At 55.5% G+C, this 25,788-nt stretch overlaps 7 protein-coding genes across 7 annotated transcripts; 3 read left to right on the top strand and 4 right to left on the bottom strand.

Moving 5' to 3' along the window:
- The first annotated feature begins 124 nt into the window (after window positions 1-124).
- K437DRAFT_257624 (uncharacterized protein) lies at window positions 125-1,456 on the top strand. The gene is made up of 2 exons (XM_013386813.1): window positions 125-258; window positions 345-1,456. The coding sequence occupies exons 1-2, from the start codon at window positions 233-235 to the stop codon at window positions 1,396-1,398; spliced, it is 1,080 nt and encodes a 359-aa protein (XP_013242267.1). The 5' UTR covers window positions 125-232; the 3' UTR covers window positions 1,399-1,456.
- Window positions 1,457-1,870: 414 nt separating this feature from the next.
- K437DRAFT_257623 (uncharacterized protein) lies at window positions 1,871-2,440 on the bottom strand. Its single transcript, XM_013386812.1, has one exon. It carries the CDS (start codon window positions 2,086-2,088, stop codon window positions 1,933-1,935), a length of 156 nt encoding a protein of 51 aa, XP_013242266.1. The 5' UTR covers window positions 2,089-2,440; the 3' UTR covers window positions 1,871-1,932.
- Window positions 2,441-4,598: 2,158 nt separating this feature from the next.
- Window positions 4,599-6,851, top strand: K437DRAFT_278822 (alpha/beta-hydrolase; the record flags this gene model as incomplete). Its single annotated transcript, XM_013386811.1, has 2 exons — window positions 4,599-5,224; window positions 5,300-6,851. The coding sequence occupies 2 exons, from the start codon at window positions 4,599-4,601 to the stop codon at window positions 6,849-6,851; spliced, it is 2,178 nt and encodes a 725-aa protein (XP_013242265.1).
- Window positions 6,852-6,866: 15 nt separating this feature from the next.
- K437DRAFT_237393 (uncharacterized protein) lies at window positions 6,867-11,847 on the bottom strand. The gene is made up of 3 exons (XM_013386810.1): window positions 8,541-11,847; window positions 7,125-8,479; window positions 6,867-7,050 (listed from the first exon to the last, which is right to left on the bottom strand). The coding sequence occupies exons 1-3, from the start codon at window positions 11,533-11,535 to the stop codon at window positions 6,958-6,960; spliced, it is 4,443 nt and encodes a 1,480-aa protein (XP_013242264.1). The 5' UTR covers window positions 11,536-11,847; the 3' UTR covers window positions 6,867-6,957.
- A 161-nt stretch (window positions 11,848-12,008) lies between these two features.
- On the top strand, window positions 12,009-13,557 carry K437DRAFT_257618 (mitochondrial carrier). The gene is made up of 5 exons (XM_013386809.1): window positions 12,009-12,148; window positions 12,223-12,263; window positions 12,361-12,802; window positions 12,871-13,098; window positions 13,165-13,557. The coding sequence occupies exons 1-5, from the start codon at window positions 12,107-12,109 to the stop codon at window positions 13,384-13,386; spliced, it is 975 nt and encodes a 324-aa protein (XP_013242263.1). The 5' UTR covers window positions 12,009-12,106; the 3' UTR covers window positions 13,387-13,557.
- On the bottom strand, window positions 13,209-19,872 carry K437DRAFT_248648 (uncharacterized protein). The gene is made up of 3 exons (XM_013386808.1): window positions 17,710-19,872; window positions 14,330-17,636; window positions 13,209-14,253 (listed from the first exon to the last, which is right to left on the bottom strand). The coding sequence occupies exons 1-3, from the start codon at window positions 19,606-19,608 to the stop codon at window positions 13,634-13,636; spliced, it is 5,826 nt and encodes a 1,941-aa protein (XP_013242262.1). The 5' UTR covers window positions 19,609-19,872; the 3' UTR covers window positions 13,209-13,633.
- Window positions 19,873-20,603: 731 nt separating this feature from the next.
- Window positions 20,604-23,242, bottom strand: K437DRAFT_278820 (natural resistance-associated macrophage protein; the record flags this gene model as incomplete). The annotated part of the gene is made up of 7 exons (XM_013386807.1): window positions 20,604-21,179; window positions 21,310-21,757; window positions 21,868-21,928; window positions 22,047-22,308; window positions 22,399-22,522; window positions 22,613-23,074; window positions 23,172-23,242. The coding sequence occupies 7 exons, from the start codon at window positions 23,240-23,242 to the stop codon at window positions 20,604-20,606; spliced, it is 2,004 nt and encodes a 667-aa protein (XP_013242261.1).
- Window positions 23,243-25,788: the final 2,546 nt, after the last annotated feature.

Genomic DNA, 25,788 nt, shown 5'->3' with positions numbered 1-25,788 from the left:
GCTGCTGCAAGGCCCGGCTACTGCAAGGCCCGGCTGCTGGCGCTCAGGTTTGTTGGCGAGGTTCACAAGCTAAGCACAAGGACAAAATGACTTTCCATACCGTATTCACTAGACACGCTGTTCATCATCATCCGCCCATTTTCATAGTGATTCCGACTTTGACTCAGTATATCTATCTTATGTTTACTTCTTAGATCGTCTCTAGAATCGAAGCCTGTGATCTACCGCAACCATGGCGCCCCGAGTCATCCTTTACGGGTGAGTGAAGCTGCGCCCTCCCCACTGCCGACAATGCGTCATGCTCACCTCTCTGGCCATCTGTTCGTGTCCACTCCCTCGTTCAGCTACACCTTTTCACCCTACACGGTCAAGATCAGCACCCTCTTGCTGCTCAAGAATATTCCTTTCTCGCTCGTGACCGTGAAGCATGCGCCACCGCAACCGCACCTCCCGCGCCCCGAGCTGGACCTGCTCGGAGTGACGTACCGACGCATCCCCGTGCTCAGCATTGATGGCGATCTCTTCTTCGACTCTAACTTAATAGCCGAAGAGATCGAGCGCCGCTTTCCGCCGGGAATAGGAGAAGGCTACGTGTCTATCATTCCCGGGCCTTCGACCGGGGCTAGCTCCTTGTTCATGGCATCCATGAACGCTCTGTCCTCTCGTCTACTTGCCATCTGCGTCTCTCTGCTGCCCGAGTCTGCGCTATCCAACGAGCACTTTGTCAAAGACCGCGAGGCGATGACAGGGCGGTCCTTCAAGCCTGCTGAATTTGCCAGGGTTCACCCGATGCAGCTTGCGGCGCTTCGTGCCAACTTGGCTGAGATCGAGCGACAGGCAAAGCCCAATCGAAGCAGGTACATCCTCGGCACGTCCACGCCTTCCTACGCAGATATCGCACTGTGGTTCTCATTAGAATGGATATGGGCGCTGCACACAGGTGTGGTGAAGCAGAAGACCAACAGCGCCATCTCCAAGCAAGTCATCGCGACGTTGTCCGACACGCAGCGGTTCCCCTCGGCACTAGCTTGGTTAGGCAAGATGCGGACCACTGTTGCGTACGCCAAGGAAAATGCAGGTTGGGAAGCGAGCGCGCTCGCAGGCGAGTGCATTAAGGCCGAGGAAGCGGCGGAATTCATCAAGTCGGCACCCAAGCTGGCCTCGACCGAACCCGCATTCGTTTCATTCAACGATGAAGATCCACTTGTCGTGGCTGGATGGGTCAAGAAGGGAGCGCAAGTTAAGTGCACGCCGACCGATACGGGCAAGATTCCGCAACTTGGAAAACTTGTTGGTCTCACTTCGAGCCGGGCTACGCTCGAGCTGAGCTCTGGCGTTCATGCGCATTTCCCAAGAATTGACTACTCCCTCATAGCTAATTCGCCGTCAAAACTGTAGTAGAGACCTGCATGTGACACACATAAAGGGTTTGAAATGAGAGAAATGACCAGAAAAATCTTGTTATTCAGTATTCTGGACGCCAGAATCACATTCCATACGCTAGCGAGCAAGCCACTGTTGCGTCAGGTCATGGCGTAAAGGCCAGATGATATATCCTCGATGGGCGAAAAGTGACTGACGGAAAGCAGGGATACACAGTCGACTTACTGACAGATGACATAGATACGGAGGTATCGCTACGGCGTTTCGTTGGTCTATCATGTATGACGACGGTCGAGCAGATCCGACAAATGCCATTCTTCAACAGTGCCTTCGCATTACTTCGAAGTATAGCATAGCAATAGCCTTACCCGTCGCGCAATGTCCTTATAACATTACCTAATACTCAGCAATTCCATCATTCTATTCGCCAATAAATGATATCATCCTGACTCTCGACTAAAGTTATAGCGAAGCAACACCCTTGGCTCCCCAACGATGCAAGGGGAGACATATTTCTGCACACATGAGCTCACATACACCAATTTGTAACTAGGCAGCCGGCAGCGAAACAACCGCAAGAGAGACATACAAAGTGAGAAAATAGCAAGTGCAATCGACCATGCGGAGGATCGTTGCAGGAAGAGAAGGCGGTCGAAAGCCGGGAAAGTCGGGGGTTGGGGAAGACTTCACGGGCACTTCTTGCATTGTTCAGCCAATTCGCGCCCAACGAAGTAGTGGATGCCGTTTTGTAGCACGCAGCAAAAGTTGAAGCTTTTCTCCGGGAACATCGAAGTGAATGGCTGAACAATGATTCTCATTCGAAATGATAGGCCATCATGACAGTCATCTCAGCCCACAGACTGTAACTGTTAAGACTGGGACTTTTCACGAAGGGCATTTGAGTAGATGAAGCTCTTGAACGCTTCCTCTGCGGTGCGGAGCGAGAGGTTTGCAAGGACCGCATCGCCATCATAACTCAAATGACTGCATTGGCACCTCCACGGCTCCACTAGCCACCTGTTCTGCGCGCACGAAGAGCCAACCCTCGCACATGACATGCTCGAAGGCAACGGAACTACGGAATGAACATACATAGCCTTGTTGAAGACACGTGCTGTTACGAGTCTGATGACAGCCCGCTGAGCGCGTCTGAGACCTGCGTAGGGTCAGGCGCCCAAGGCGAGGGCTGCCTGTAATGCTATTTTGCCGGTCTGCGGAATAGGCTCTCCCCACAGCTCGCATCCGTGGGCGGTGCTCAACAAGGGCCGCAAAAGGGAGGGGGAAGCCCACGACTCCGCTCCTATGTAGTCCAGGCCACGACAGGCAAAACGAGTCACGTGATCATCACGCGCAGGGCTTCGTTTCCAACAGCGGACCTCAACAGGCACAGACCCTAACACAACGGTTTGGAACGGCCGTGGCGCGACCGCGCGCCAGGGCTTGGTGGGCAGGTATGCCTCACAAACACAGTGTTGACTGGTATAGTGAAAGATGGTGTCCAGTGAGTCCATTTTCGCCACCAAAGTCTCCTACGATTGCAATGCATTTTCTCATTGCCCATGTAGCCTGGGACTGCCGATGAGTGGGATCTCATCGGCGTCCAAAGTCGCAAATGTCAGATGCCAGAGCTGCCGTCTCGATTCGGGCCGTCCCGCGACCTGATGAATGCGCTCTGTTCGCGCGACCTGGACTGGAGATCAGACACGTCTGACAGCAGGCCCACAGCCTACCACTGTGGTGCGGACATCGGGGCAGCTTGGCTTAGCACTCGTTGATCAACTAAATGTACATGTGGACAGCAACTCGCAAGGCGGATCCGTTTCAGTGATTGTGCGGGCATGCGGTCGTGGTAGCCTTCTACATTGATTATGCTGAATGTTCACTCAGGCCTCAGCGCCTCATGCCTCAGGCTTCCTCCTGGTTCCCCAGGGCAGATGCTACTTCCAGCGATCATTGGCCGGCATCAATTGATCTTTTGTTGATTGTTCGGCCTGTTGAATTCAGCATGAAGAGTGCTCCCGCAGGCCAGATAGAGCCGCCAAGCATCTTCGCAACGCTTTTACATCGCATACTGATATGCGTCGCGCATCAACCCATCAACTCATTAACGCATCAACTCGGGCATCGCGTTGCAAGTATCGTCATCCACCAGCAAAAGGTGACAAAGGCACTCGGTGCTTGGTCATTTATTGTTGTTTGATGATGAAACGTCTCAAAGGAAACCGCTACTCACTTTCTCCTACCCACCCTTCTTTACCCCGACCATCACTCTTGGACCTCCATGGCATCGATGCTTCAATACGAGCTGAGAGGACGTCCTTGAGCCTTGGTTGCGCTCCTTCAGATTCTCACGATCTTCAAGCTGCATACGCTTCTTACCGATCTTTAACGCAAGTCAGGTGGTCCATCTTCTTTCCACATGCCTCATGGACGACACCTTGACAGCTCATCGGCTTGAGCACTGCCGCAAGCTCAACACAAAGCGCGTCCAACGAAGTCCAAAGCCCCTTTCTCCGGGAAATTCGCCTCGAATGCGTCTGCCGTTCTTCCTTTCGGTGCTCTTGTTGCTCGTCCTCGCCTCGCCAGGCCGAACGAAGACGTCGCCCTGGGTGCTAGCCAAATCGTCGCACGCGAACATCCCGCCTGCCCATGCTGCTGCACATCACCTGTTGGCACGCGAAGTCGAGCACCGCCTCGCTCTCAACAGAACCTCTACGAACGGCGCCCTTGTGAATGTCGTGCGCGCAGAGACGGAAGCACAATCAGAAAGCGATGATACCAAGCCAGATGAAGGTGTGCAAAGTGGCGGGCTGAGTGGGGGACGCATGGTTCCACGTCGACAGTCGGCATTCACAGCTGCAGCCGCAGCTGCAGCTGCAGCTCAGAACCAAGAGGGGGGTGGCGATGGAGGTGACGCAAACTCGAAGCCCGCTACAGGAAAGCCAGGCGCTTCGGTGAGCGATACAACACCACGGAAAGCTGTGCATCATCCCCAAGCCAAGGGAAGACCCCCAAGACATTTGAGCGACAGATCTAGAGTGATCGTAGCTAGAGCTAGGTCCAAGACCAGAGGCAAAACTGGCGCAAAATCCAAAACCCAGTCCAAGTCCAAGACAAAAGAGACTGAACATGCTCACGCCAAGTCACCTTCGCGACAGATGGCGAAAATCCCGCAACTAGCGCCTGTGCTGGGCGACCTATCGAGGTCCTCGAACATGCGCAAGTCGGGCTCTTCTGTCGCCAGCGACGGTGTGAGCAACGGCCTGCAGTACGAGCCAGACGCTGAAAGCGAGCAAATCGGCTCCATCATCTCGGACGTGATCGACGCCGTTGAGAGCGAGTCAGATGACATTGACGACACTGACGTCCCGACCGTGGGCACGCTGCGCTCAGGCGTCCGTTTCCTCTACCAGAACGACCTCGACTGGACACGCGCAATCAATCCCGCCAATCGTCAACCGGGCTACCTGCTTCTCACTGGCTCGATGAGCTTCGAAGATGCGGATAATGCCTGCCAAGCTCTTGGAGAGAATCTTGCGCTAGCGCCGATCGCTTCTCTTGACGAGGGCCTGCGCAGACAGCTCACCTATCTTAGCTCTGAGGGGTTCTATACAGAAGGGCAGACCTTCTGGGCAGAGGGCGGCGCCATCGTCTTTTCCAAGCAACAAACGCTGTCTTTCATTCCTCTCGACGGTCCTGGCAGCGTGACGGGCGACAATGGAGACGAACCAGATTTGCCGGCCATCTGCACGCAGACAGCCCCTTTGAGCACTGCCGAGCTGACTGACAACAGCGATCAATGGCAATTGGGTGCGCGCAGTGGCCAGCTCTCGGTCTTAGGGTGAGCCGTGTGGTGCTAGACTCACATCGATTGCACTAGCACTGACCTCACTTCACCTGCTGAACCTGCCCCCAGCTTCCGCGACGCCCTTTCGTTCCGCTTCGGTTCTGTCCCTTACGCGGACACCCCGCGGCGCTTTGAACGGTCATCGCCACTCAGCAAGCGCAGTGGTACGATCCAGGCCATTTCCAACGATGCTGCTCTTGCATGTCCGCAGTACAATGGCGGAAATTGGGACGAGGACGGCTGCCTTGTCGCCAACATTGCGACTACCTGGTTGCCGAGTCCGCGGGAGCAAGCACTTGGCAAGGGCTTGCGACCGGTCTTCATTTTCATCCATGGAGGCGGTTTCCGAACGGGATCGGGTTTGGACCCAACTTTTGCTGGCGGCAACATGGCCTCGCGTTCCGACATTGTCGTCATCACCCCCAACTATCGTCTCGGCACGCTCGGCTGGTTGGCGCTCGCAGATTCCGATAAAGTTCCAGGTAACTTTGGACTTGGCGACATCATCTCATTGCTGAAATGGGTACAGCAACACGCACACTCTTTCGGAGGTGATCCCCATCGCGTCACAGTTGCAGGGCAGAGCTCTGGCGCTCAGCTCGTGCAGTTACTTTTACGGAGCCCTGCGGCCAAGGGTCTTTTCCACCGCGCAATTGTCCAGTCAGGACGTCCATATGACCGCGCGAACCAGCGGCAAGAAATTTCAACGGCTGGCAAGACGCAAGGTAGCCCGGTCGTTCGTGAACTTGGCTGCAATCCAGACGCCGACGACGTGCTCGACTGTTTGCGTGCCCTGCCGCCTGCAAGATTTCTCAGGGGACGGACAATGTCATCCCCCGTCGTTGACAATGACTTGATTGACGACGCTCAGCTCGATCTCAGCCCGCCCGGATCCGCCAGCGGCTTCGTCAACCGCGTGCCGGTCATGCAAGGATATATGCGCGACGAATTGGCGTCTCTCGGCTCCGTCCCTCCGGTGACTGCGCTTGATCTCGCTACGGCCCTCAAGGACGCTGGTATTAGCAAAGGGAATCGGTCCATCGTTCTAGATCATCCTCAGGATTTTAAGCTTGACCTCTTGGAAAAGGGGGCTCAAGGCCTCGCCGTCGAGGTTGCGACGGACATTCTGTCCATCAGTCGATGCGGGCAAGAGGCTTCGCTCCATACTATGGCGACCAACAATGTTTTCCCTGCTCTTTACGGCTACGTCTTTGACTCCAAGTCGTATCAAATCGACTGGGATCCGCATTTGGTGTGCTCAGGCAGTAGCGATCTGGCCCAGCTGGGCTACCATTGTCATAGCGGCGACCTTTTCCCTGTCTTTGCGACACTTTATTACTGGCAGAAGCCCTACCGGGTTGGGGACCTCAACTGGATCCGCGGTATCACAGATCAATGGGCAAGCTTTATCCGCTCTGCGAACCCGAGCCCCTCAAAGTCGTACCTGGCTGCCCGAGGCTACGATCCGCCAGCCGGCATTCCTTGGGCGCCCATGCGGCCGTCTTCGCAAAACATCATCAGCCTCGGACAGGTCCAGCAGCTCAAAGCATTGGACCAGTTTGCGAGCCAATGCAATGTACTCAATCGGCCTCTGACCTACATATCCTCCCAGTCGCGCTAGAAATGTATTGATGTCATGTTGCTTTCTTGCAACCGAACCCGCATGTATCTATTGCAATGATGTACAATGTAAGACTTTGATGTTCGTTAGTGTGATTGTCCCCTTGTCATGCTGTCCATAGTGTCATTGCCCCTCGAATGGAGCGTAACCAATGTGAATTATCACCACTTGGATCTTCATAGATGTACGTGCGTAGTGGCTATGCCAAAGAGAACGACATGAGCCTTCTAATAAATGATTAGATAACGAGACCAGCGCAGCTCTTCGACTTACCGTGTGGATTGCAAATGCACGCTGGCCCTTTGCCTCAACCAATGTCACCGTATTCTGGGTTGCGCTATGCTTGCGTTGCGAATCTGCTTGAGGGACCGTAATACCGGGACCTTCTGCGTTGGATGTGGGCGGACAAAGGATGATCTCACTCTTCACCTTGAGAGCAGCAGCACTTTCTTTTACGCATAAAAGTCGCGGAAAGCTCGTGAGGACAAGCTGACGCCGTTTGCTGAAAATTTGCCCAGCTCCAGCTTTTCTTTGAATGACTGGAGCAGAAAGCAGAAGGCTTTCGCGGGGCAGCAGCAACGCGCTCCAATTGCTGCACTGTCGCGGCATTGGTGGGATGCCTTGACTAAGCCGATGAAGTAGCCGGCCAGGCATGTTTACTTGCTCGTCCGAAGGACCTTCGGGAGGCATGTCTGCACTTGAAGAGCTTGACTGCATGGATAGGGTAGATCGCTTGTGAGGGAGGTCCGGTTGTTTCGTCCCTGCCCCTCTTGGAAGCATCTCGGCAGACCGAGAGGCTTTCTCGGACGAATGCGAAGGGGATCCACTCGGTGGGTCTCCAGAGTCGTCAGAAGCATCAGCATCCTCTGCAGTGCTATGCAGCGAGTTCTCCTTGGGTGAAGTGAGAGAAGCTTGCTGAAAGTCTGGCGCCAATCCATCGCTTTCATCCTCCGAGAAGTCGAAAGTCGCCGGTTCCGGCGCTGGTGGGCGAACATACAAGCCGACTTTGAGCTCAGGGGCTTGCTTCGTCCAAATCTGGGTGAAGTCTTCTTGTTCGAAGAATGCGTGGTCTCGCATCGTCTGCAAGTCACCAGGTGACGCACCCAGCCGCTGCACAGGATCCAGCACCAACAGCTTTTCAATCAACTCCTTGGCTAGGGTGGGAAAGGTGTCCGGAAATTCGAAGTCGCGTTTGAGGATCTTTTGGAACGTCTGGTACTCATTGACGCCTTTGAATGGTGGCCTTCCAGCAAGCATCTGGTAGAGCACGCACCCAAAGGCCCACCAATCCGAGCTCCGTGTAGCAGCCTTGTCCGTTAGGAGCTCGGGACTGACATACTCGGCGGTCCCTACAAAGCTGCTCGCGCGCTCGTCTTCTAATGGCTCGCCATCAGCACCTTTCGAGAGAATCTTTGCCGAGCCAAAATCGGTGATGCGAATACGCATTTTCGAATCGAGCAAGATGTTTTCCGGCTTGATGTCTCTGTGCAAAATACCTGCTTTGTGTATGCCGTCAATGGTATCAAGTAGCTGGGCGCCGTAATAACGCGCACAGGTCTCATCGAGAGAGCCAAGCTTTTTGATGAAAGAGAGGAGCTCGCCATTCTCCGCCAGCTCAAGGACAAAGTCTGTTGATGGGCAAGTCGTGTCAGCTGCATGCCTGCTTTCGTGCGTTTTTGAAGACCTCACAAAGACTATCCCGATCCTGGAAAGTCCAAAAAAGAGTGACTACTCCGGGAAGCTTAATGAGCAGGCTCAATGCCTCCTTTTCAACGCCGACATATTTCTGCTTTTTCTGCTTCAGGATGTGAACTTTATCGAGCACCTTTATCGCATAAACTTTCTTGCCTTCTCTTGAGCTCGATCGTTCAGAACGTTGTACCCCAGCAATGGCCTGTGCCGCCGAGGACGATGTTAGGCGCTCATGGTCGTTTTCTTGGCCCTTGCGACGGTTGGAAAGAAGATCCCAGGCTTGGATTACGGTTGAGTACGATCCTTCGCCTAGCACTTCGCCGAAGTCAAAGTCTTGTGGGCCGCGGGTGGACCGGCCGGACGACGAAGCAGGGTGAGTCGGCGCTGGAGCTGTCGTAGAATTCTCACCGGATGTAGCATTGGAAAGCGCCTTGTCACTGACAGCACTAATCCCACTAACAACGCTTATCGGTCGAACAAATGGACTGTAATTTGATAAGGTCGTCCCAGCTGGTGAGGTCGTAATCGCCGCTCCAACGGAGCCGACGGGTGGCATCAATTGATGGCTCGGCGATTGAGAAAATGCTGTACTCAATCCACCTGTGGAAGCCTCGCGCGACATGGCCAGGGGAATCACACCGATCGAACCCGCATCTGATAACCTTGGACTTCGGCCTCCTATATCTTCTTGTTTAGCCAATCGAGGCAACGTGTCCCTTTCCAAGGCCGCAGAGTTACGGCTCCCTGCACTGCGAATGCTCCGAACACTCTCAACAGTAGCCGCGCGTAAGAATGGCGGCCGCTTTGATGAGCTGGCCGAGCTCGAAGCGCGGTCGCGTTGCGCAGGGGCCATGGTCAGGTGCTGAACAGGAGACGACGACATTTGACGCAAGTGGGAATGGCCAAATGGAGCACCGACGGCCATCTGATCGGACTCAGCAGTAACAGCGGCCATATGGTCGGCCACTATCGTCGTCAGAGATGATGAGCTAATTGACTGCTGAGCATTGGTGCTGGAAGGGGGGAAAGCAGCTCCGTTCGCGGTGAACATTGTAACAGAATCCTCTGGAGCTGATGCGACGGCAACACGTTCAGGCTGCATTGCTGAAATCTCTTCGACTGGGTCTTCGAGCTTTGCGATACCCGTCTGAGCCTCGAACTTCACCTGCTCTGCCGGAGTCCGCTTGCGCAGAAGAGGACCACTTGCGAAGTCCCCTGTTGCAGTTACGGCCGCTGTACTGATGATGGTACCTAGACTTGAGGAGGCTGGTGTCTCCCGAGGGGGCAACACGAACGAATGTGTGAAGCGTGTCGGTGTCCGCAGTAAATTGTCTACCTCTAGATCGGCAGCATCATCATCTACCACTGGTATGCCGGCGTCCTTCATGATTTCCACAGCAGTAGTCACGCGCCAAGTCGCCTCTTGCAAAGTCATGATGTGGTCAACGCTAGCTGAGTTGATAAGCACTGGCCTCCGCGGGATGAATGCATGAGAGTCTTCCACAGCATTCGCGGATTCATCTGAGCGACCGCTGGTTTGACCTGGGCCAGACAAGGAATCCACTGACAATGACACCGCATGGATGGATTGAAGATCCAACAGCGGCAATTTTGGAACAAGCAGCGGCGCGTTTGTCACAGAGCTGGTTATGAGAGGGGGTGAAATCGGGCTTTCGCTGACTGGCATTGTTGGAAGACCATTGCCTTGCGGAAAATCCTGCGAGGAGGCAGCGGCATCGAGCAAACCTGCGTACGCTGCAGCTGGTCCAGCATCTCGTAGCGGTAAAGTCGTGAGCGGTTTGATGCCTAGCCTCTCAGCTCCTCGCACCAGCTTGGACCGGAGGCTGCTCGTTGAAGCAATGCGGCCAGGTTTCCCGGGTACTGCTAAGCCTGGGGCATTCCTGTAAAGCCAGTCATGCTGAGTAGCCTTGGGAAGCAGTCGCGGTCGAGCATTCGATGCTGTCAGAGAACCACCAACGGCAGCGGCACTAGGCGGCAAAATCTTCGAAATGGGTCCGCAAGCATCTGTCCCTGGCATTTGCACCATTTCGGATGCGCTCGAAAAGTTGTTGTACACTTCCCCATCTGATCCCGCCAGTGGTGCTGACATGGGTGCCAAGGGCAACCCTGCTGAGCCCAAGCCATCCCATCCAGCGCCTGCATGACCTCTGCTATATCCTGCTCTGACATTGCCTAGCGGTGCCTGTCTGAAGGGCACTGCCTCTAGGCTGCTCGTGGAGGTCACGCTGCTGACGCTGCTGACTGATTTGGCGCGACCAAGGCTTGATGAACCTTCGCTAAGGTTACCACTATCGTTATGATGAATTGAGATGTTCCCACTTGGTTGGCTGTATGGGGCAGATAGTGAGCCCGTCAGAGATGGCGCATACTGCAGTGATTCCGCTGATGGTGGTTCAGAATCCTCGCTGAAGGGAGATCGCAAGGTGCTACTTTGAAGTGAGCCTGGTTGTTGCTGGTGTTGATACTGTTGCTGAACGAAACGATCTGCCAAGCTCAACGTACCAAAGCCCATCGCTGTAGGACTTGACACTCCTGGCGGAGAGGTTTGAACAGTTACGGAAGTTCTGAACCCCGCGTTACTCCCGTGTCGCGAAGAAGGCAATGACCAGCCTGAGCTATTGCCACCGCCATCGCTCTCGGAGGCCGATGCCGAAGCATAGATGGAGGACGTTGCTGACTGCGAATGTGGTGGCGTTCTACCAGACGCCCTTCGCCGACCATCTGCTTCGGATGCAGCTCGAGAGAGCAACCCTGATCGAATACGAGAGGATGTCTGTCGTTCGAGATCACGCGGAGTGCCATCACCTGACCCGGACTGAGGCGAGGCTCGCTGTGTCGTAGAGCATACAGAAAGATTTTGAATCTGCTCTTGTCGCAGAAACACCTCGTCCTGAGCTGTGAGACTGCCGGTGTCGCCATCGTTGGCAGAGAAGGGCCCACCACTTACGAGAGGCACAGCTGGATGGTCCATCGCAAACGAAGATCCTTGGATGCAGTCCGAGCTGGAGCATGCGTTGCAGCTCGATGGCCTCCAGATTCGATATGTCACTCCCCTGTTCGAAGGATCTTGCACCTTTGTTATAGCAGTACTTCGCTTCAGCTCTCAAAGTGGTGCTGCTTTACAGACACGTCAAACGTTGCCGCTGATGCTGGCAGCAGCGACGAACGCTCCCAGCCGGCGAGCATTGTTTGCCTGAGATCGGGTGCGCTTTTCATGCCCAGCGACAAGCGCACTTGATGCACCGAGCAAGGGCTGCGAAGATTTCCCGAATGGAGTGTTGCATTACACCATGTTGGAAAGGGGATGAGCTCCAATGATCAGTCAACGAATTGTTGAGATGCCGAAACAACACGTCACCGCCAGAAGCCGCGCGACCGCGCAAATCCACAGTGCAGATCCATTAATGCACACATACCTTGACACGCTCGTCCTCACACGAAGCTACTGGACACTGTTATCGTGTACAACCAAGACAAAACTGCATTGAAAGGCACCCCCTTGGGCTGCTTCCGCCTGCTGGTGTGCGGCAGAACTTGGCAAGATGGGAGACTCAAAGGGACCCGCTTTCTCATCGGCGCTCATGGTGAGTGCTCATCACGCCAAGTTCGTTCTGCTGTCCTCATGCAATGGAGTACTCACTGTCATGCTTGCATGCAGGCAGGTGCATGCTCTGGCCTGTCTGTCGATCTGCTTTTCTAGTAAGAATTAATCAAGCTTGTGCCGTCAATCCATGCTCATTCTCACGTCTTCGACCTTTCTGCTTGGCGCTCCTTTCGTTTACAACCCGACTTCCAGCCCGATCGACACCATCAAGACGCGTCTGCAAGCGTCGCAAGGCTTCCTCGCAGCTGGTGGCTTTTCCGGTATCTACAAAGGACTTGGTAGCGTAGCAGTCGGCAGCGCACCCGGCGCAGCGACCTTCTTCGTGACATATGAGACACTCAAGCCTGTTCTTCGTGACATGTTCCCATCCGTCTTTCGGGTGCCTTCAGCAATATCTGGCAACGATGGGAGCATCATGGGCCGATGGGCAGCACCTATTTTGCATATGGCTTCGGCAAGCATGGCTGAGACAGCAGCTTGCCTGATAAGGGTACCGACGGAAGTGATCAAATCGCGTCAGCAGACACTTTCGTACGGGTCGACCGTATCTACTTGGGAGGCTTTCCGAACCGTCGGGCGCGAATCAGGACTGAGAGGATATTATCGCGGCTTTGCAAGCACAGTTGGCCGCGAGGTAAGCAGAACCAAGGAAGCAACGGAATGCGAGCCTCTCGTTGATCACTGTACAATGGATGCTCTCAGATCCCTTTCACCTGCATTCAATTTCCACTCTACGAGAGCTTCAAACTACACTTTACCAACCGTCGGCGAGGACGGCGGCGATACGAACAGAATCCTATGCAAAATCAAGATTCACGTGGAGACCTGACAGGCTTCGAGGTTGCCCTTTCTGGAAGCGCGGCTGGAGCAATTGCGGCAGCACTGACAACGCCGCTTGACGTCGCCAAGACAAGGATCATGTTGCACAAGGTATGTCCTGTGCAAACATTGATCATCAACAAAAGAATGAGTATTCTGATCCTTTTGTGCAAATAGCAGGATACTACTTCAGCAACGTCCCATCCGCTTGCAGATGTGAACAAAAAGATCGTTCCTACACTAAAGCACATCATGAAAATTGAAGGTCCAGGCGCATTGTTCAGAGGTATCGTCCCACGGACGCTCTGGATCGGCCTGGGTGGCGCTGTGTTCTTGGGCACGTTCGAGCTTGGCCTTTCCGTATTAGAGCCTCCGTCTGATCGGCCCGACCATCTATGAGGCATGGCAGGGCAGGGCAATCCTCGCGACGCTTTCGATTGAGTAATAGACATGCATGTATAGTAGATCAAACTTGCTAGTTTCCATCCATAAAAAGCTCACGAAATAAAGCCGATGCTGGGAGGGTGTGTGTACATTGAAGGATACCAGGTACTGATTGGTAACCAAAATACGATCAAAGATGCTCAGCGCCCATGGGAACCTTGAATTGCGCGTCTGCAAAGAGAAGTCGAGAACAATCGGGAGATCACGTAGCTGCTGACTTTGCATTGTTGTTGCTGTTTGCGAATGAAGCTGATGCAGAGCGGAAATGCGAAATGCCATTTGGTGATGGTGTCCAGGATGTCGTCGGAAGACTAAAGTTTGGACGAGATGGGGTATGAATGTTGAGGTCCGTGTTCACATGCCGCGGTGAAGGAGGCGGATGTGGGCGGATGCGCGTGTCAATTTCGGTGATCGAACGCCGAAGGCCACCAGGGGATGGAGTCGATCGGGAAAGCGGTGGCTGGCAGGCGAACGAACTGACGGAGATGATGCTGTCACGTTTGATGTTTTCCTTGGACGCGATCCATTCGTGAAGCGACAAAGGTGGGCACCAGGCCCGGTCTCTATACTTCTGAATCCAGAAGCTCTGATCGCTGCGGCTGCAGACGGCGGTCTCTGGCCGCGAGTGCTCCCAGTAGGCATTGGCTTTCAGGTTGCCCCAACGGCTCGCGGCTTCGATCTGTTCTTCGGTCCAGTCGTCAAGATCGACGCTCTTGACTTTGGAGACTTGCACACCCAGACTGCGATGTACACCGGAGCAGGCGATGCAGATAAAAATGCAGCAGGGCTGTCCGCCGAGGGCCCACGACGCCCAACGTGGCTCTACAAGCACAAAGACATTGTGGCCCAACGTTTAGCATCCCCCCTATCTCCTGTACCAGTCTGGAATCACACTCACCTTTTGTTCGGCAATCAGCGCAGATGGAATTCTCTGCGCGGCGCGCAATTTCACTGATCTCTGCAGCCCGGGCCTCCTTGCTGCGTCCAGTAGCAGCAGCGATTCGGGGACTAGGCGCGACAGCCCCGACGCTCACGACGCTTACACCGACACCGTGGCCAGACGACCGTCGCTTCGCGGCATCAAAGCCATAGCTGCTGTGCACCATTTCTTCGATGCGCCGGTCAAATTCGGCATCCATGTCAGAGCCGGCGGAAAGCCCGCTTTCGCTGATTTCCCTGGATACCCGTTTGGTGCTGATGTTTGGCACGTAGCCCGAGACGGGTGTCTTGTTCGAAATCCCAGCTAAGTAGAGCTTGTCTACACCGTCAGCATTGGTGGGCGCATTTGACTCGCTGACCATCGACAACACGCGGCTGTCACGCTTGCTGCGGAGTCCAGCCGCAGCATCAGAGCCCCATTGAAGGAGACGCGCGGCACCGCCGCCAGGGTTGGTGAGATCAGTCAAGCTCTGACTGAAAGCTTTAGAAGATGCAATCGACTCGGCCGGTCGGTCGCGGCCGAATTCGTCGCCTATCATTGGTTGGATTGCTTCGCCATTTGCGCTCCAGCGCTGACTTGACCGAACGACCTTGTCCACCTGACGAACACTACTTGTGCCGTTGATCAAACTTTCAATCGCCCGGCTGATTGCGGTCATCCACTCTTTCAACGCTGCCTCATCTGCTGTTTGAAAGAATCTGCGCGAATCACGAGTCACAACTTCGAACGTGAACCTTCGATCCAATCCACGAGCTTCGCGCACGGTGGCAAAACGCAGGTCGATGATTGGTGCCGAGGGCTCGAGTACTTTAGCGTCTTTCCAATCTGCATATTCGCCGAGGTGTCCAGAGCCAGAAAGGACCACCCAGGCCTCGTGCCAATGATAAGCGCGTGCAACACTGCGAGGCATATCACCTCCACCGACGCTGGTAGGCTTTGAGACCCATAGCACACCTTGCTTTTTACGATCTTTGCCAGTCTGAATGGACGGTAAACGGCTTGGGGCTCGCGCAGATTGATTCGACGTGCCGCCACTGCGAGCAGACGAAGCCTCGGAAGTTGTGGCGCCAGTGGAGATGCCAAGACCGAGGGAAGGAGAGTGCCTGGTGGTACTGCCATCATCCGTTGATGTGCATCGTCCAACAAACAGACGCCGACGAGCTTCCAGATCGTACAGAGACGGTCGCTGGGCATGCATGCTGATGGAACGTCGTGTGAGCGTGGGCGATGAATCCATCGTCGCCCCTGCAAAGCGTTCCGTCGCGTCCTCATGTGCTGCAGCTGCAGCCCCAAAGGTCTCACCATCATGGCTGTGTCGCTGTGATGTTGACTGCCTCAGGGGAGTCTGCATAATGACTGGACTGCTAGGGCTGAACGGAAGGACGCTACCTCCAGGTGACATGGCATCCTCTCGATTTCGCCAGCGACCGAGCGCCTGCGCCATGGGCGAAACCATTGATGGTAGCGACGCCGTGACAGGTGCCTGCTGTTGCGAAAGGCTCGTCGCGGAAACGTGGGCTGCGTTATTGCTGCTGATGCTGAGTTTTGTCGAGACTTTGCGACGGACTTTCGCTAGAGGTCGAACCCCCGACGACGGCGAAGCGGTAAGTTCTTTTGAAAACGACGCGTCTACTGCGTGCTGCTGTTTACCGGTATTACCGCCCCCGCTAGTCGAGATGCCGAGTGTCGTGAGCAGACTCTTGATGCGCTGCCCCGTGGAACGAACAGGTTCGATACCCGTTCGCTCGCCCACCTCCGCAATCCCTGCCTTAGTCAGAGTCTCCAAGCTGGAGACCTGCCCATCCAGCTCGGCGAGGCGGAGGAAGACCTGCTCCTCCATCAAGTCGGCCTGGGTCGTGGTGAACTTGCTGCCTGCATGCAAGGATGTTAGTGTTGTCCTCGCCGATTCAGTTGGCCAGGTTGCACCCCACGTAGTGCCGGGACTCTCAGCGCACCAAGCCGCAAGGCTCATGACGTCCTTGAACAGCTCCAGCTCCGCCTTACCACCGTGCAACCTAGACATGACTGCAAACAATTCGACGCGCGCCCTGGCGAAGCTGAGATGGCGCAATAGCTGCTTTTCAGAGGACACGTCGACCTTGCTGCTGTGGCTACTGTTGCTGCCGCTGGTACTGCGAACAATGCTTTGCGCGTCGGCAAGAACACTCTGGCTGGTAGTGGGGGGTGGCAGGCCGCTGAGTGCGGCAACATGGGAGCTGCTGGTGCTGCGTGAGGACATCCACTTCTGCATGGAGGCGTAGTATGCCTTGCTCTCCGCATCGAACACCTTGACCTGCTCCTGTGCGCTGCGGCATAGGTCCAGCAGGCGCTGCACGGGGATTTCGACGTATCGGTCGAGCATATCCATGCGCTCCTTCTCTCTCGCCGTGTCCTTTTGGCGAGTAGGATCGAGCAAGATGAGCTTGAGTTGCCCAAGCGTGTTGGGTGCGAGCGAAGCGAGCTCGTCGAACGCCGCGGCCATCTGCAGATCGGCATGCTGCGCCGCAAGCAATTGCGTACGTGTGTCCTGCCACACGCGCAGCAGCGCCTTACAAGCCTTCTTGACACTCGCCGTGCGCTTCTCCAGACCTGCAACCGCCGCGCGAAAGACGGGCGAATCCTCTTCAGCATCTTCTAGCGCAATGTCCATGCGGTTGATGTCTAGATGCGCGGAACGAACGCCACTGATTGCCTCTCGCATCGCTGCCACAGAGGAGCCAGTGCCGGCTGTGATGTCTGTGGCTGCATCCACATGCAACTCTGCCACATCGCTGGTCGAAGAACGAGAAGGAAAGGGCCGGAGCTCAAGCGTACCGTTCGACCTGGGCGACACTCTGGCCCATTGGCTCCGCCTTTGACCGCGTGCCAGCAATGGCGACTGCTGTATGTCCCCTGCACTTGAGGACAGATGCTGCTGTTTGGCCAGGCCCGGTGAGCCGTCAAACAGCCCGTCGGGATTCTGGAGCGCTGCGACGATCGAGGGCGCATCAGGGCCGAGTGAAGCGTGCAGAGTCCGCGGAGAGGCCGAACTGCGCGTCCGCCTTCCTGCCGGCGTTGACACAGCTACTGATGGCGCTGATACTGCTGCTGTTGTTGATGACGATAGAATCCCAGGCCCGATCAAGCCAGATGGCGGTGCGGGAATTGACACTGATGTCATCGCAGTGGGCGGCAATAAGCGAACTTGAGCAGGGCTCGGGATAACAGCCCAAAAATGGAAGTAAGAGAGAACCGAGATTTTGCCACTTGGGGAGACTTCAATGAACTGAGCACAAACCAAAATGTATAGGTCAGCGAATCCACTCTATCCCCCTTTTCGTGTCCTAACTTTGACCCACAGCACAAGCCAATTTCGTTCCTGAAGCTGGTGAGAAGAGTGGTGAGCCATCTTGTTCTCGATCCGCATCGCCGCCCGCGCGATCAGAAGTGGAAGCGTGCGGAGACCAGCACCACTCGAAGTCATGGTCTTTCGCAACGCCGACGCCGGCGCTGACACCAACGCTGCCAACGTGATACTGCACGACGACATCTTTGCGCCACACGCCTGCGGCACACGCATGCTCATCCGAGTTGAACACATTCGAATAAAATGCCGTCGTCGATGTCGAAGAAGGCGCTGCTGCTGCGGATACGAGGATATCATAGAGCCGCTGCGCCGACTCGGCGCACAGGAAGACGACCCGCCCTTGACCCTGTGCCTGGCCTTGCGCATACCCTTGTGCACTCAAGCGCAATCGAAAACTCAACCGAAGCAGATGCTGAATATATGCGCCTCCATGCTCTGCGCTGCCACTCACAGCCGGGGTGCCAGTGCTACCGCACCCGTGCCCTGCGCGCCGCCAGAGCTCGAGCGCTGCGTGCGTCGGCGGGCTGATCTTGAGCAGCAGACGTGAAGGGTCGAAGGGTCTCTTTGAGGATGTGCTGTTCGGGTCTCCCTTGGCAAGGCCATTGCTCTGATTTCCCCTGTGCTTGCCAGCGCTGTTGACACTGCGCAGCGTGACGGGTGCCTCGGAATCGACGAGGAATTCGATCGGCGGCTCATTCGACGCTTGCTCCTCTGCGACTCCATCCAGAACCCCGCCCGGCACATACGCACCAGCAGCACCACCAACAGTGACACCACGGCGACACGCAAAGTCGAGCGGCACCTCGGGGTCCATCAGACGTCCTTCGCGGCAGCCGTATGTCATGCTCTGCGGGCGCACCGTAACCTGTGCGATGGCGCTGACGCGTCGTGCGAGTGTCCCGTCGATGCTGCGCCCGGCCAAGAGCATCTGACCCGCGCTAGCTGCCGTCGTCGGAAGTTGTGGCGATGATGGAATTGAGAGTGATGAGGAGGAGGAAGGTTGCTGATGTTTGCTTCCCCTCGTCCCACTACTTCCAGCACTGCCTGGATGGAAGCCATTCACATGTCCATTGACTGCGCCAGCAACCTCATTAGGACTACTGCTAGTGCTAGCCCCATGCAACTGCGCCTGCACCTGCATCTGTAGTGCGTTAGCCTTATCGTTCATCGTACCCGCAGCGCCGCGCGCCGCGCGGCCCATCTCGGCCCAGACATCCTTCGGTTTCGCACCAATGTCGATGCTTATAGTGCGTTTGCATAAGCGGCTCTGTTGCTGTGGCGTCTGTTGGTGACTCTGCGTTTGTTGTTCTTGCTGCTGTTCATGCTGTTGCTGCCCCAGCAGTGTGCGCCTCGTGACCTTCTCGTGTGCTGCTGTTGCTGCTGCGGAGGATGAAGACCTAGTTGCAGAAAGGGCCTGTTCTCCAGCGCCAGGAGCCGTAGACGCGAAGGAGGAAGAGGACAATGTCGACGACGGGCCTGTCGCATGCGTCGAGTTGCGCCAGCTTGCTCTCGAAACAGCGCTTGGACTATTGAGGAATGATGTTGTCCCCGCCGTTGTCGACGAAGGTGGGGGTAACGGTGGTACTGATGTTGTTCCCGAAACCGCATTAATATGCTCGGAATCTGCATACGACGCATCAGCCGAAAACACAGTCGAGTAGCTGATGGCGAGGGAGAGCACATTAAGGCGGCGTGGATCAAGCAGGTAGATTGAGTGGCCGGGCACATTGAAGGGCGCCGAGGATATTGTTGGCGTCGACATGGATTGTGCATTTGCTTGCGCTTGTGTGCTCAGGGTCGACAACGATGAAGCTGCCGTTAATGGTCCTCCTGGCCCCATCTCTGCGCGGTCTGGCAGAATATGAGTGGAGGACGCGGTCGATGCTAGCATGATGCCAAGCAAAAGCGGAGGAAACGAGGATGCTGCTCAACGCAGATCAGAAGATCCATCTACACGTTGATCTGGGACCCGGGTCAAGGATTCAAGTCGCAAGGAAAGGCAAGCAGGAGAAAGTGGGGTGAAGAGCTGCTTGCGATGATCATCGTCATGGACACCCTCGACACACGCCGTCGTCGCAGCCACGAGCTGAGAAGCAGTGTCACAGAGGGGCCAAGCACGAGAACGATGTTCGTTGCCGTCTTCGTCCTCGTTCTCCTTCTACGCAGTTCGAGAGAATGGGCGCTGGGAGCGATAGAGATGCTGTATCAGGGGGCCGTGCGGGGGGGTGGCATAAGTGCGCTGGTTGTTGTATCTCGCGTGCTGAAGACTGACGAGCGATGTCGACTCTTCGCCACAGATCAAGGCAATGCGTGGAAACTGCCACAGTGCCGCCAACACTCCCGACTGATCGGAGACTTGACTGCCACACACAGGGGTCCCGCCTCCCGGGGGAAGACGGGGCGGAGGTGCACAACTATGTAAGCATTTACATAATCACTGCTGCAGGCTCTGCCCATTGCTGAGTGCGGACGCTGTCTGTGCTCCACCACATACTCTCGAGTACCACAGCAACAGCAGGCAGTCTTCGTCGTTCAACCTCATATGGCCCTCGATTCTCCGCATCTCAGCTATGTACAGAGCAGGACGTACGTCTTCTTGCAAGCATCGCCAGGCGCCAGCACCGTCTCCACGGTCCAAGGTTGCCACTGCTCATTACAGCGCTTCATGGCCTTACCAATTATGCACATACGGTATAACTTATGGGCCTGTGACCACAATCAGTGAACGAGAAGCGCAAGAAACAGCTCTTTAATGACGCTAGCTGTATTTTGTGGGCCCACATAACATCACATCTATACGTTGAAGCATAACCGAAAAAGCTAATGTACGACACCCCCTCAATCCGGCAAGGAGAACCAGGGACGTCCCAACCTTGGCTCTTTTTCTCAGAATGAGGTGGACAGGACGTAGACGTCCGCAATGCAGATGACCCCAAAGACTGCCCATGCCAGCGTTCGGATGACCCAGCCATTGTGAAAGTATGCGTATCGCTTGGGCGGAGAGATTGGCGCCACCGACGTTGATGATAAGGGTGCGGCCCCCACTGCTGCTGCTGTCAGCGGAGATGCGACGGTGCACAGGCCGGTTCTCTCCACGTGCCCATGTGCATTGTGTTGGTTCTGAAGCTCTTGAGCTTGGAATCCCTGCTGCCGCTGCTGTCTAAGCTGATCATCACCGTTCGATGCGAACGCGGATGGTGCCCCGCCGTCCAGTATAGTGTCCTTGTTGCCTTCTTCTGCGTACCTGTGCAGAGACAACGAAGGAATTTGATAGGATTGCGACTGTGATTGAAAGTCAGCTCGACCTTGGCTCTCAAAAGCAGAGGTAGACGCAGACGGAGTCGGCACGTGGGAAGCAGCCACCTCGTTGACCTTCATGACGCGCTTTAAGCCCGTAAGCACGAGCAACGGCAGCGTGACGAATGGCAGCGCCATCGAAAGGGCGACTTGCGATGCGACCAACTGTTTGTCGTGCGTCGTTGAATCATAACAGGATTCGAGTCCATGACAAAAGGCAGAACAACGAAACCAATGAAAAACTTCGCGTCAGAGGTCAAGCGCATATTTGGAATGCAAGTCCAGCTGGACTCACCATCTGATCGAGCCCGCCTCTGCCAACAGCAGAAGCGACCGCCAAGCTGGGGATCATGGCGAGCAAGCGCGTGATCAGGCGACGCATAAACGGGCTGATGCGCCACTGGATGAAGCCCTCGCTGATGATCTGCCCGCTGAGCGTGACGGTGATGCTGGCGCTCTGCGCGCTGGCAAGCAGCGCAATCGCAAATAGCACCGCCGAGCCGCGCCCAACGTACGCCTGCAGCAGGTTAAATGCGTCGAACAAGTCCCCAATGTCGCTGTCCGCCCCGGTTCCTGCTGCGCCAGAGCCGGCCCTCTGCCCGTGGTAGAAGGCCGCGCCGGCCACGATGAGGATCAGACTGTTGATGACGAGCGCAAAGCAGAACAGAGAGAGGATGATGTCCACCGTTGCGTGCGGCAGATGGATGCGGATCAGATCGAGCGAGAGACGGTGCACAACAGGACTGCTTTGCTTGCGGGGTGTGTAGCCGCCCGATGGGCTGCAAGGCGCAGAAGCGGACGCAAGCGCAGAAGTAGGGTGTGCCTTGCAATCGTCCTCTCCATTCGCGCCGACATTCGCTGTCTCAATTTCGCCATCGGTGGCGGCGCTGGTAGGCGTACGAAAGAGGCGCAGACTGATGGACGGGAATAGCTTTGTCATCCGGCGCTCTCCGAGACCGCGGAAGCCCGGCCTTTGTGTGTCCACTTCGCCATCCGTATTCGCAGCGAGCACGCCGTCTCTGTCATCGACACGCTCCCAGGCGCTCGTATCCGGCAGCATGGCATGATCAGGACTCCCTTTGGAATGGAAGTACGCCATCCTGTTGAGCGTGCTGAAATGGCTGCCAAGGAACAAGGCGTGCGGCATGACCGTCGCTCCGAGGATGGCAACGGCGAGATACAAATTGGCAGGCTGCACAAGGGTGGCGGAGGGGACGTACCCGTCGAACACGTCGGTCCAAACGGGCTTAACGCGTATTACAAGGATGATGAAGGAGATTAAGACGATGCCGACCTTTCCAAATCAGGGACAGAGTGCAAGCAGATGGCAAAATGTCAATTCGAGCCTTCAAATCAGAGAGAAGAGTACTGAATGCAAACTCACGAGCGTAGCTATCAAAGCTTCGAATATACGCGTGCCCTTCTCTGGCTGGTAGATGAGGAGGATGAGAAATACGTCGACGGATGTGACGAGCACGCCGCCCCAGAGCGGCAAGCCCGGGAAGAGCCTGACAGGCAGGAAGAAGATGCGAGAAGCGATAATGCAAAGTCAGTCATTGGTGCCATAGCATCCAATCACAAAGACGGCTGCAACCCACAAATTCAGTGCGATGGCACTGCCGACGAGTTCTGCCAGTTCCGTCGCGACGATGGCTAGTTCGCTGATCGCATACAGGGTCCATAGCACTATGCGACGCGTGCACCAAATGGCCTTCTGTCGGCGCGTCTGTAGGCCATTCCATCCCGCTGGGTTCGAAATTGCTGTGGCATGAGTATCCGTGCCAGTTCCCACACTTGCTCCTACCTCTGCTCCCGTTACTGCTGCTTGCGAGAACCTGTCGGCATCGCGATCCCCTCGTTGCCTGTTGCCAAACGGCTCACCGAGGATGAGCTTCCTCGACGCCTGTGCGAGGTCCATGCCTGTGACGATTCCCAGGCGGACGCACAGCACCTGCAGGATGATAGCGAATATGCTGGAAAGTAAGATGGCGAAGAGCAGCTTGTAGCCTGACGATGCGCCTGCTGAGAGGTTAGACTGCCAGTTTCCTGGGTCGCAGTAGCTGTAGAACCATGCACGCAAAGAGAAAAGCGCAGAGGAAGGCCTCGATAAGTTTAGCGCGCTACGGAGAATAGAAGAGCAAAAGTGAGACAACTCACGCAACAACGGATATCATACCAGGACCCACGAAAACCCAGTGTCGCTTGAGTAAGCGGCCGGTCTTTTGCATGCCCCGCCTGACCTTTTTGCCGAATGCCTTGCCGAGCAAGAAAGTCCAAGAATCATTGCGAGCACCTGGTGACGACAGCGATGCTGCGAGCTGCGTACCCTCTTCTCCTTCCTCTAGACGGTCTGAAGAGCGACGCTGCGGATTACTGGAGTCTGGATCTCGCTGCGGCCCTTTCCCCTTCCGTTTCCACCTGGCGCGCTGTTCCGTCGCATGCTGGCTCGCCAGTTCCGAGTCTCGAGCGCGCAACAGCTGCGGCCACCGCCGCTGCCCGTTCTGCCCTGGGTTGCCGTCGCGGCCTGTCTCGACGTCATCGTCCGGAAGAGCCAGGGAGAGATCAAGATGGGACGAGCCAGTGCGTGAGGGGCAGGCGGCAAAGTTCATGGTGAGACAGCTGTGAAGTTTGAGAGCACGCAAGCCCGTGACTCTATTGTGGATGACCAATCAGCTGTCAGGCAGTCAGTGATGCAAACAAGCGGGCTATTCCAAGGCATGTCCTGGATGAAGGAGATAAGAGGACTCACGAGCGAGCCTATCCGCTGCTGTACGTTATACGGAGCTGCTCACGTGGCTGCCTGTTGACGTGTTTTCAAAAAGGATGGCCCATGTATGAACCTCGACCCAGCATTGAAATGACGACCTCTCTACAATCTGCACGTCGCCCGTTTTTATAGCAAGCCAAGAACATGCAAAGCGAACAAGCTGACAGGCATTGGATCAGTGTCAAAAAATCAATGCTGCTTCGCCCTGCGTGGCACTATTGCGAGGCAACGGGAGCAGATAGTCCAGTACACTCGGAGTGAACGTATGAGACGATATCGGGACAGGCCGGGGAGAGCCAGGATCGCCTTACGGGCTTTTCTCAACCCAATTCACATACAATTTATTTACTCACTGACTTGACCGGACGATATAGGGCTGTAGGCTCTGTACACTGACATGGCCGGGTGGACCCGGATAATCCATATGCGTTTTGTAGGAAGGCCCCGGAACTGACGAGCCTTTCCCCCGCTTTTCATGGCTGGGCCCCTGAACGCTCAACTCAGTCAACTCTTTTGGCTAGAGGATTGATGAACTGAAATCATTCACAATCGAAAGGGTTATGATAGCCCACGATGTCTGACATCGTCCCAAATGGAGCCAACCCAGCCTTGCCTACTCTCAGCTTCATTACTCCCCCACTCCTCGTGGTCTTTAGCATCTTTCTTTCCCAGTACTGCAAAGATTGCAGCTAATTCGCCATGGATGACCTCACGTTCCTTGATGGCGTACCCACGGGAGCGTCCCCAAATGCAGAGTTCAAGATCCTCCGTGACTCACCCCCGCCCACACTGCCATGCGTTCAATGTCGCAGATATCCTGGCTTCCCCTCCGTCTGCGTGTAACAAACAAAGACTGAAATCCCTCTATAGGTAAAGCAAGCATCAAGTCGCTTGCAACGTCCATGCAGCGCGCCTCTTTGCACCGTCTGAGAAGGAAGTGGGACCTGAGCCGAGAGGCGATACAAGGGAGACCAGTGTAGGCAGCGACGACCAGCTTCTTCCAGAGCCGGATTCATGGCTGGAGCAACAAGCCACACATTTCCAGGCGCGATTTGAGCATTTGACAAGAAATACTGACTTTATAATGGTGGAAGAGGAAGGTGGCATGGTGGATATCGAGGAGCTGCTGGACGAAATAAGGGTTAGAGTTGGACTTGTCCGACGCAGTGAACCGCCCTTATACCTCCGAAGATGCTAAAAGGAGAGGTCACAAGCTTGGGAAAGGTCTCTGCAACTGATACTTATTTCCATATCGTGCAGTTTCCATTGGCGCCCGAGGGTGAATGGAGTCCACATCCACAGCGCTATACCCGGCACAATCGAGAGCTTGTGCGAATGCCTGGATCTTATCGCAATGGGCTGGATGTCTACCGCCGAGTCTGTCCTGTCTAACACCGACTTGGAGGTGAAAATGCTCAACATGTGCGCGGGTTATACAATCGGGCTGAGTCGAACGGGGCAACATTTCGAACCATTGAACGTGCGCATGCGGTACCTTCTTGAGGCATCGTCCATGACGCGGGCGAGTTGCACATGATCAACCCGGCGATGATCCATTTAGGATTACAAGATCAACAGCACTACGGAGCCTTGCCAGGCCGAGCAAGTATAGCACAGCTAGTATCCAAGTGAACTCTGCTTCCACGGCAGTGTAAGGAAATGGCCGCCCGGGAAGTGTTGGCTATCTTCGCGAAAAAAAGCAGCGCAAAAGGCAAGAAAGAAAAGCATTACCGATCAGCAACGGCAGAAAAAAGCTCAGAAAGCGGCGCAACGCGCCGAGGAAGCAAGAGGGGAAGCCGAAGCAGCTGCACTACGCGAAAAGGATCGAGCGGAGTGCGCGGAGAGATGAGCAAGTGAAAAGGAGCAAGCGAGCGCAGCTAAAGCGGCGCATAAAGCTGAGATAGCAAGAATGTGGGCCAAAATCGTCGGACAAATTCAAGCGGCCAAACAAGCACGTTTGCTTGTAAAAGGGCATGCGGCAACACAGAAGCAGAAATGGCTACAGCT

Source organism: Tilletiaria anomala (assembly GCF_000711695.1).
Source record: "Tilletiaria anomala UBC 951 chromosome Unknown K437scaffold_64, whole genome shotgun sequence".
Classification (NCBI taxonomy): domain Eukaryota; kingdom Fungi; phylum Basidiomycota; class Exobasidiomycetes; order Georgefischeriales; family Tilletiariaceae; genus Tilletiaria; species Tilletiaria anomala.
The sequence above is the reverse complement of the archived record's forward strand: the minus strand, read 5'-3'. Positions and strand labels throughout refer to the sequence as shown.

Excerpts from the sequence above, each read along its gene's own strand:
- K437DRAFT_257624 (XM_013386813.1), top strand. The coding sequence starts at position 233 with ATGGCGCCCCGAGTCATCCTTTACGG. Across the intron at positions 259-344 it reads CCCCGAGTCATCCTTTACGG|CTACACCTTTTCACCCTACA; the intron begins GTGAGTGAAGCT and ends TCCCTCGTTCAG.
- K437DRAFT_257623 (XM_013386812.1), bottom strand. The coding sequence starts at position 2,088 with ATGCAAGAAGTGCCCGTGAAGTCTTCCCCAACCCCCGACTTTCCCGGC.
- K437DRAFT_237393 (XM_013386810.1), bottom strand. The coding sequence starts at position 11,535 with ATGGACCATCCAGCTGTGCCTCTCGTAAGTGGTGGGCCCTTCTCTGCC. Across the intron at positions 8,480-8,540 it reads CCAGGATCGGGATAGTCTTT|ACTTTGTCCTTGAGCTGGCG; the intron begins GTGAGGTCTTCA and ends GCCCATCAACAG. Across the intron at positions 7,051-7,124 it reads GTGCATTTGCAATCCACACG|CCACTACGCACGTACATCTA; the intron begins GTAAGTCGAAGA and ends TCTTTGGCATAG.
- K437DRAFT_257618 (XM_013386809.1), top strand. The coding sequence starts at position 12,107 with ATGGGAGACTCAAAGGGACCCGCTTTCTCATCGGCGCTCATG. Across the intron at positions 12,149-12,222 it reads CTTTCTCATCGGCGCTCATG|GCAGGTGCATGCTCTGGCCT; the intron begins GTGAGTGCTCAT and ends GCTTGCATGCAG. Across the intron at positions 12,803-12,870 it reads CAAGCACAGTTGGCCGCGAG|ATCCCTTTCACCTGCATTCA; the intron begins GTAAGCAGAACC and ends GGATGCTCTCAG.
- K437DRAFT_248648 (XM_013386808.1), bottom strand. The coding sequence starts at position 19,608 with ATGCTAGCATCGACCGCGTCCTCCACTCATATTCTGCCAGACCGCGCA. Across the intron at positions 17,637-17,709 it reads GAACGAAATTGGCTTGTGCT|TTCATTGAAGTCTCCCCAAG; the intron begins GTGGGTCAAAGT and ends GTTTGTGCTCAG. Across the intron at positions 14,254-14,329 it reads CGCTGATTGCCGAACAAAAG|AGCCACGTTGGGCGTCGTGG; the intron begins GTGAGTGTGATT and ends TTGTGCTTGTAG.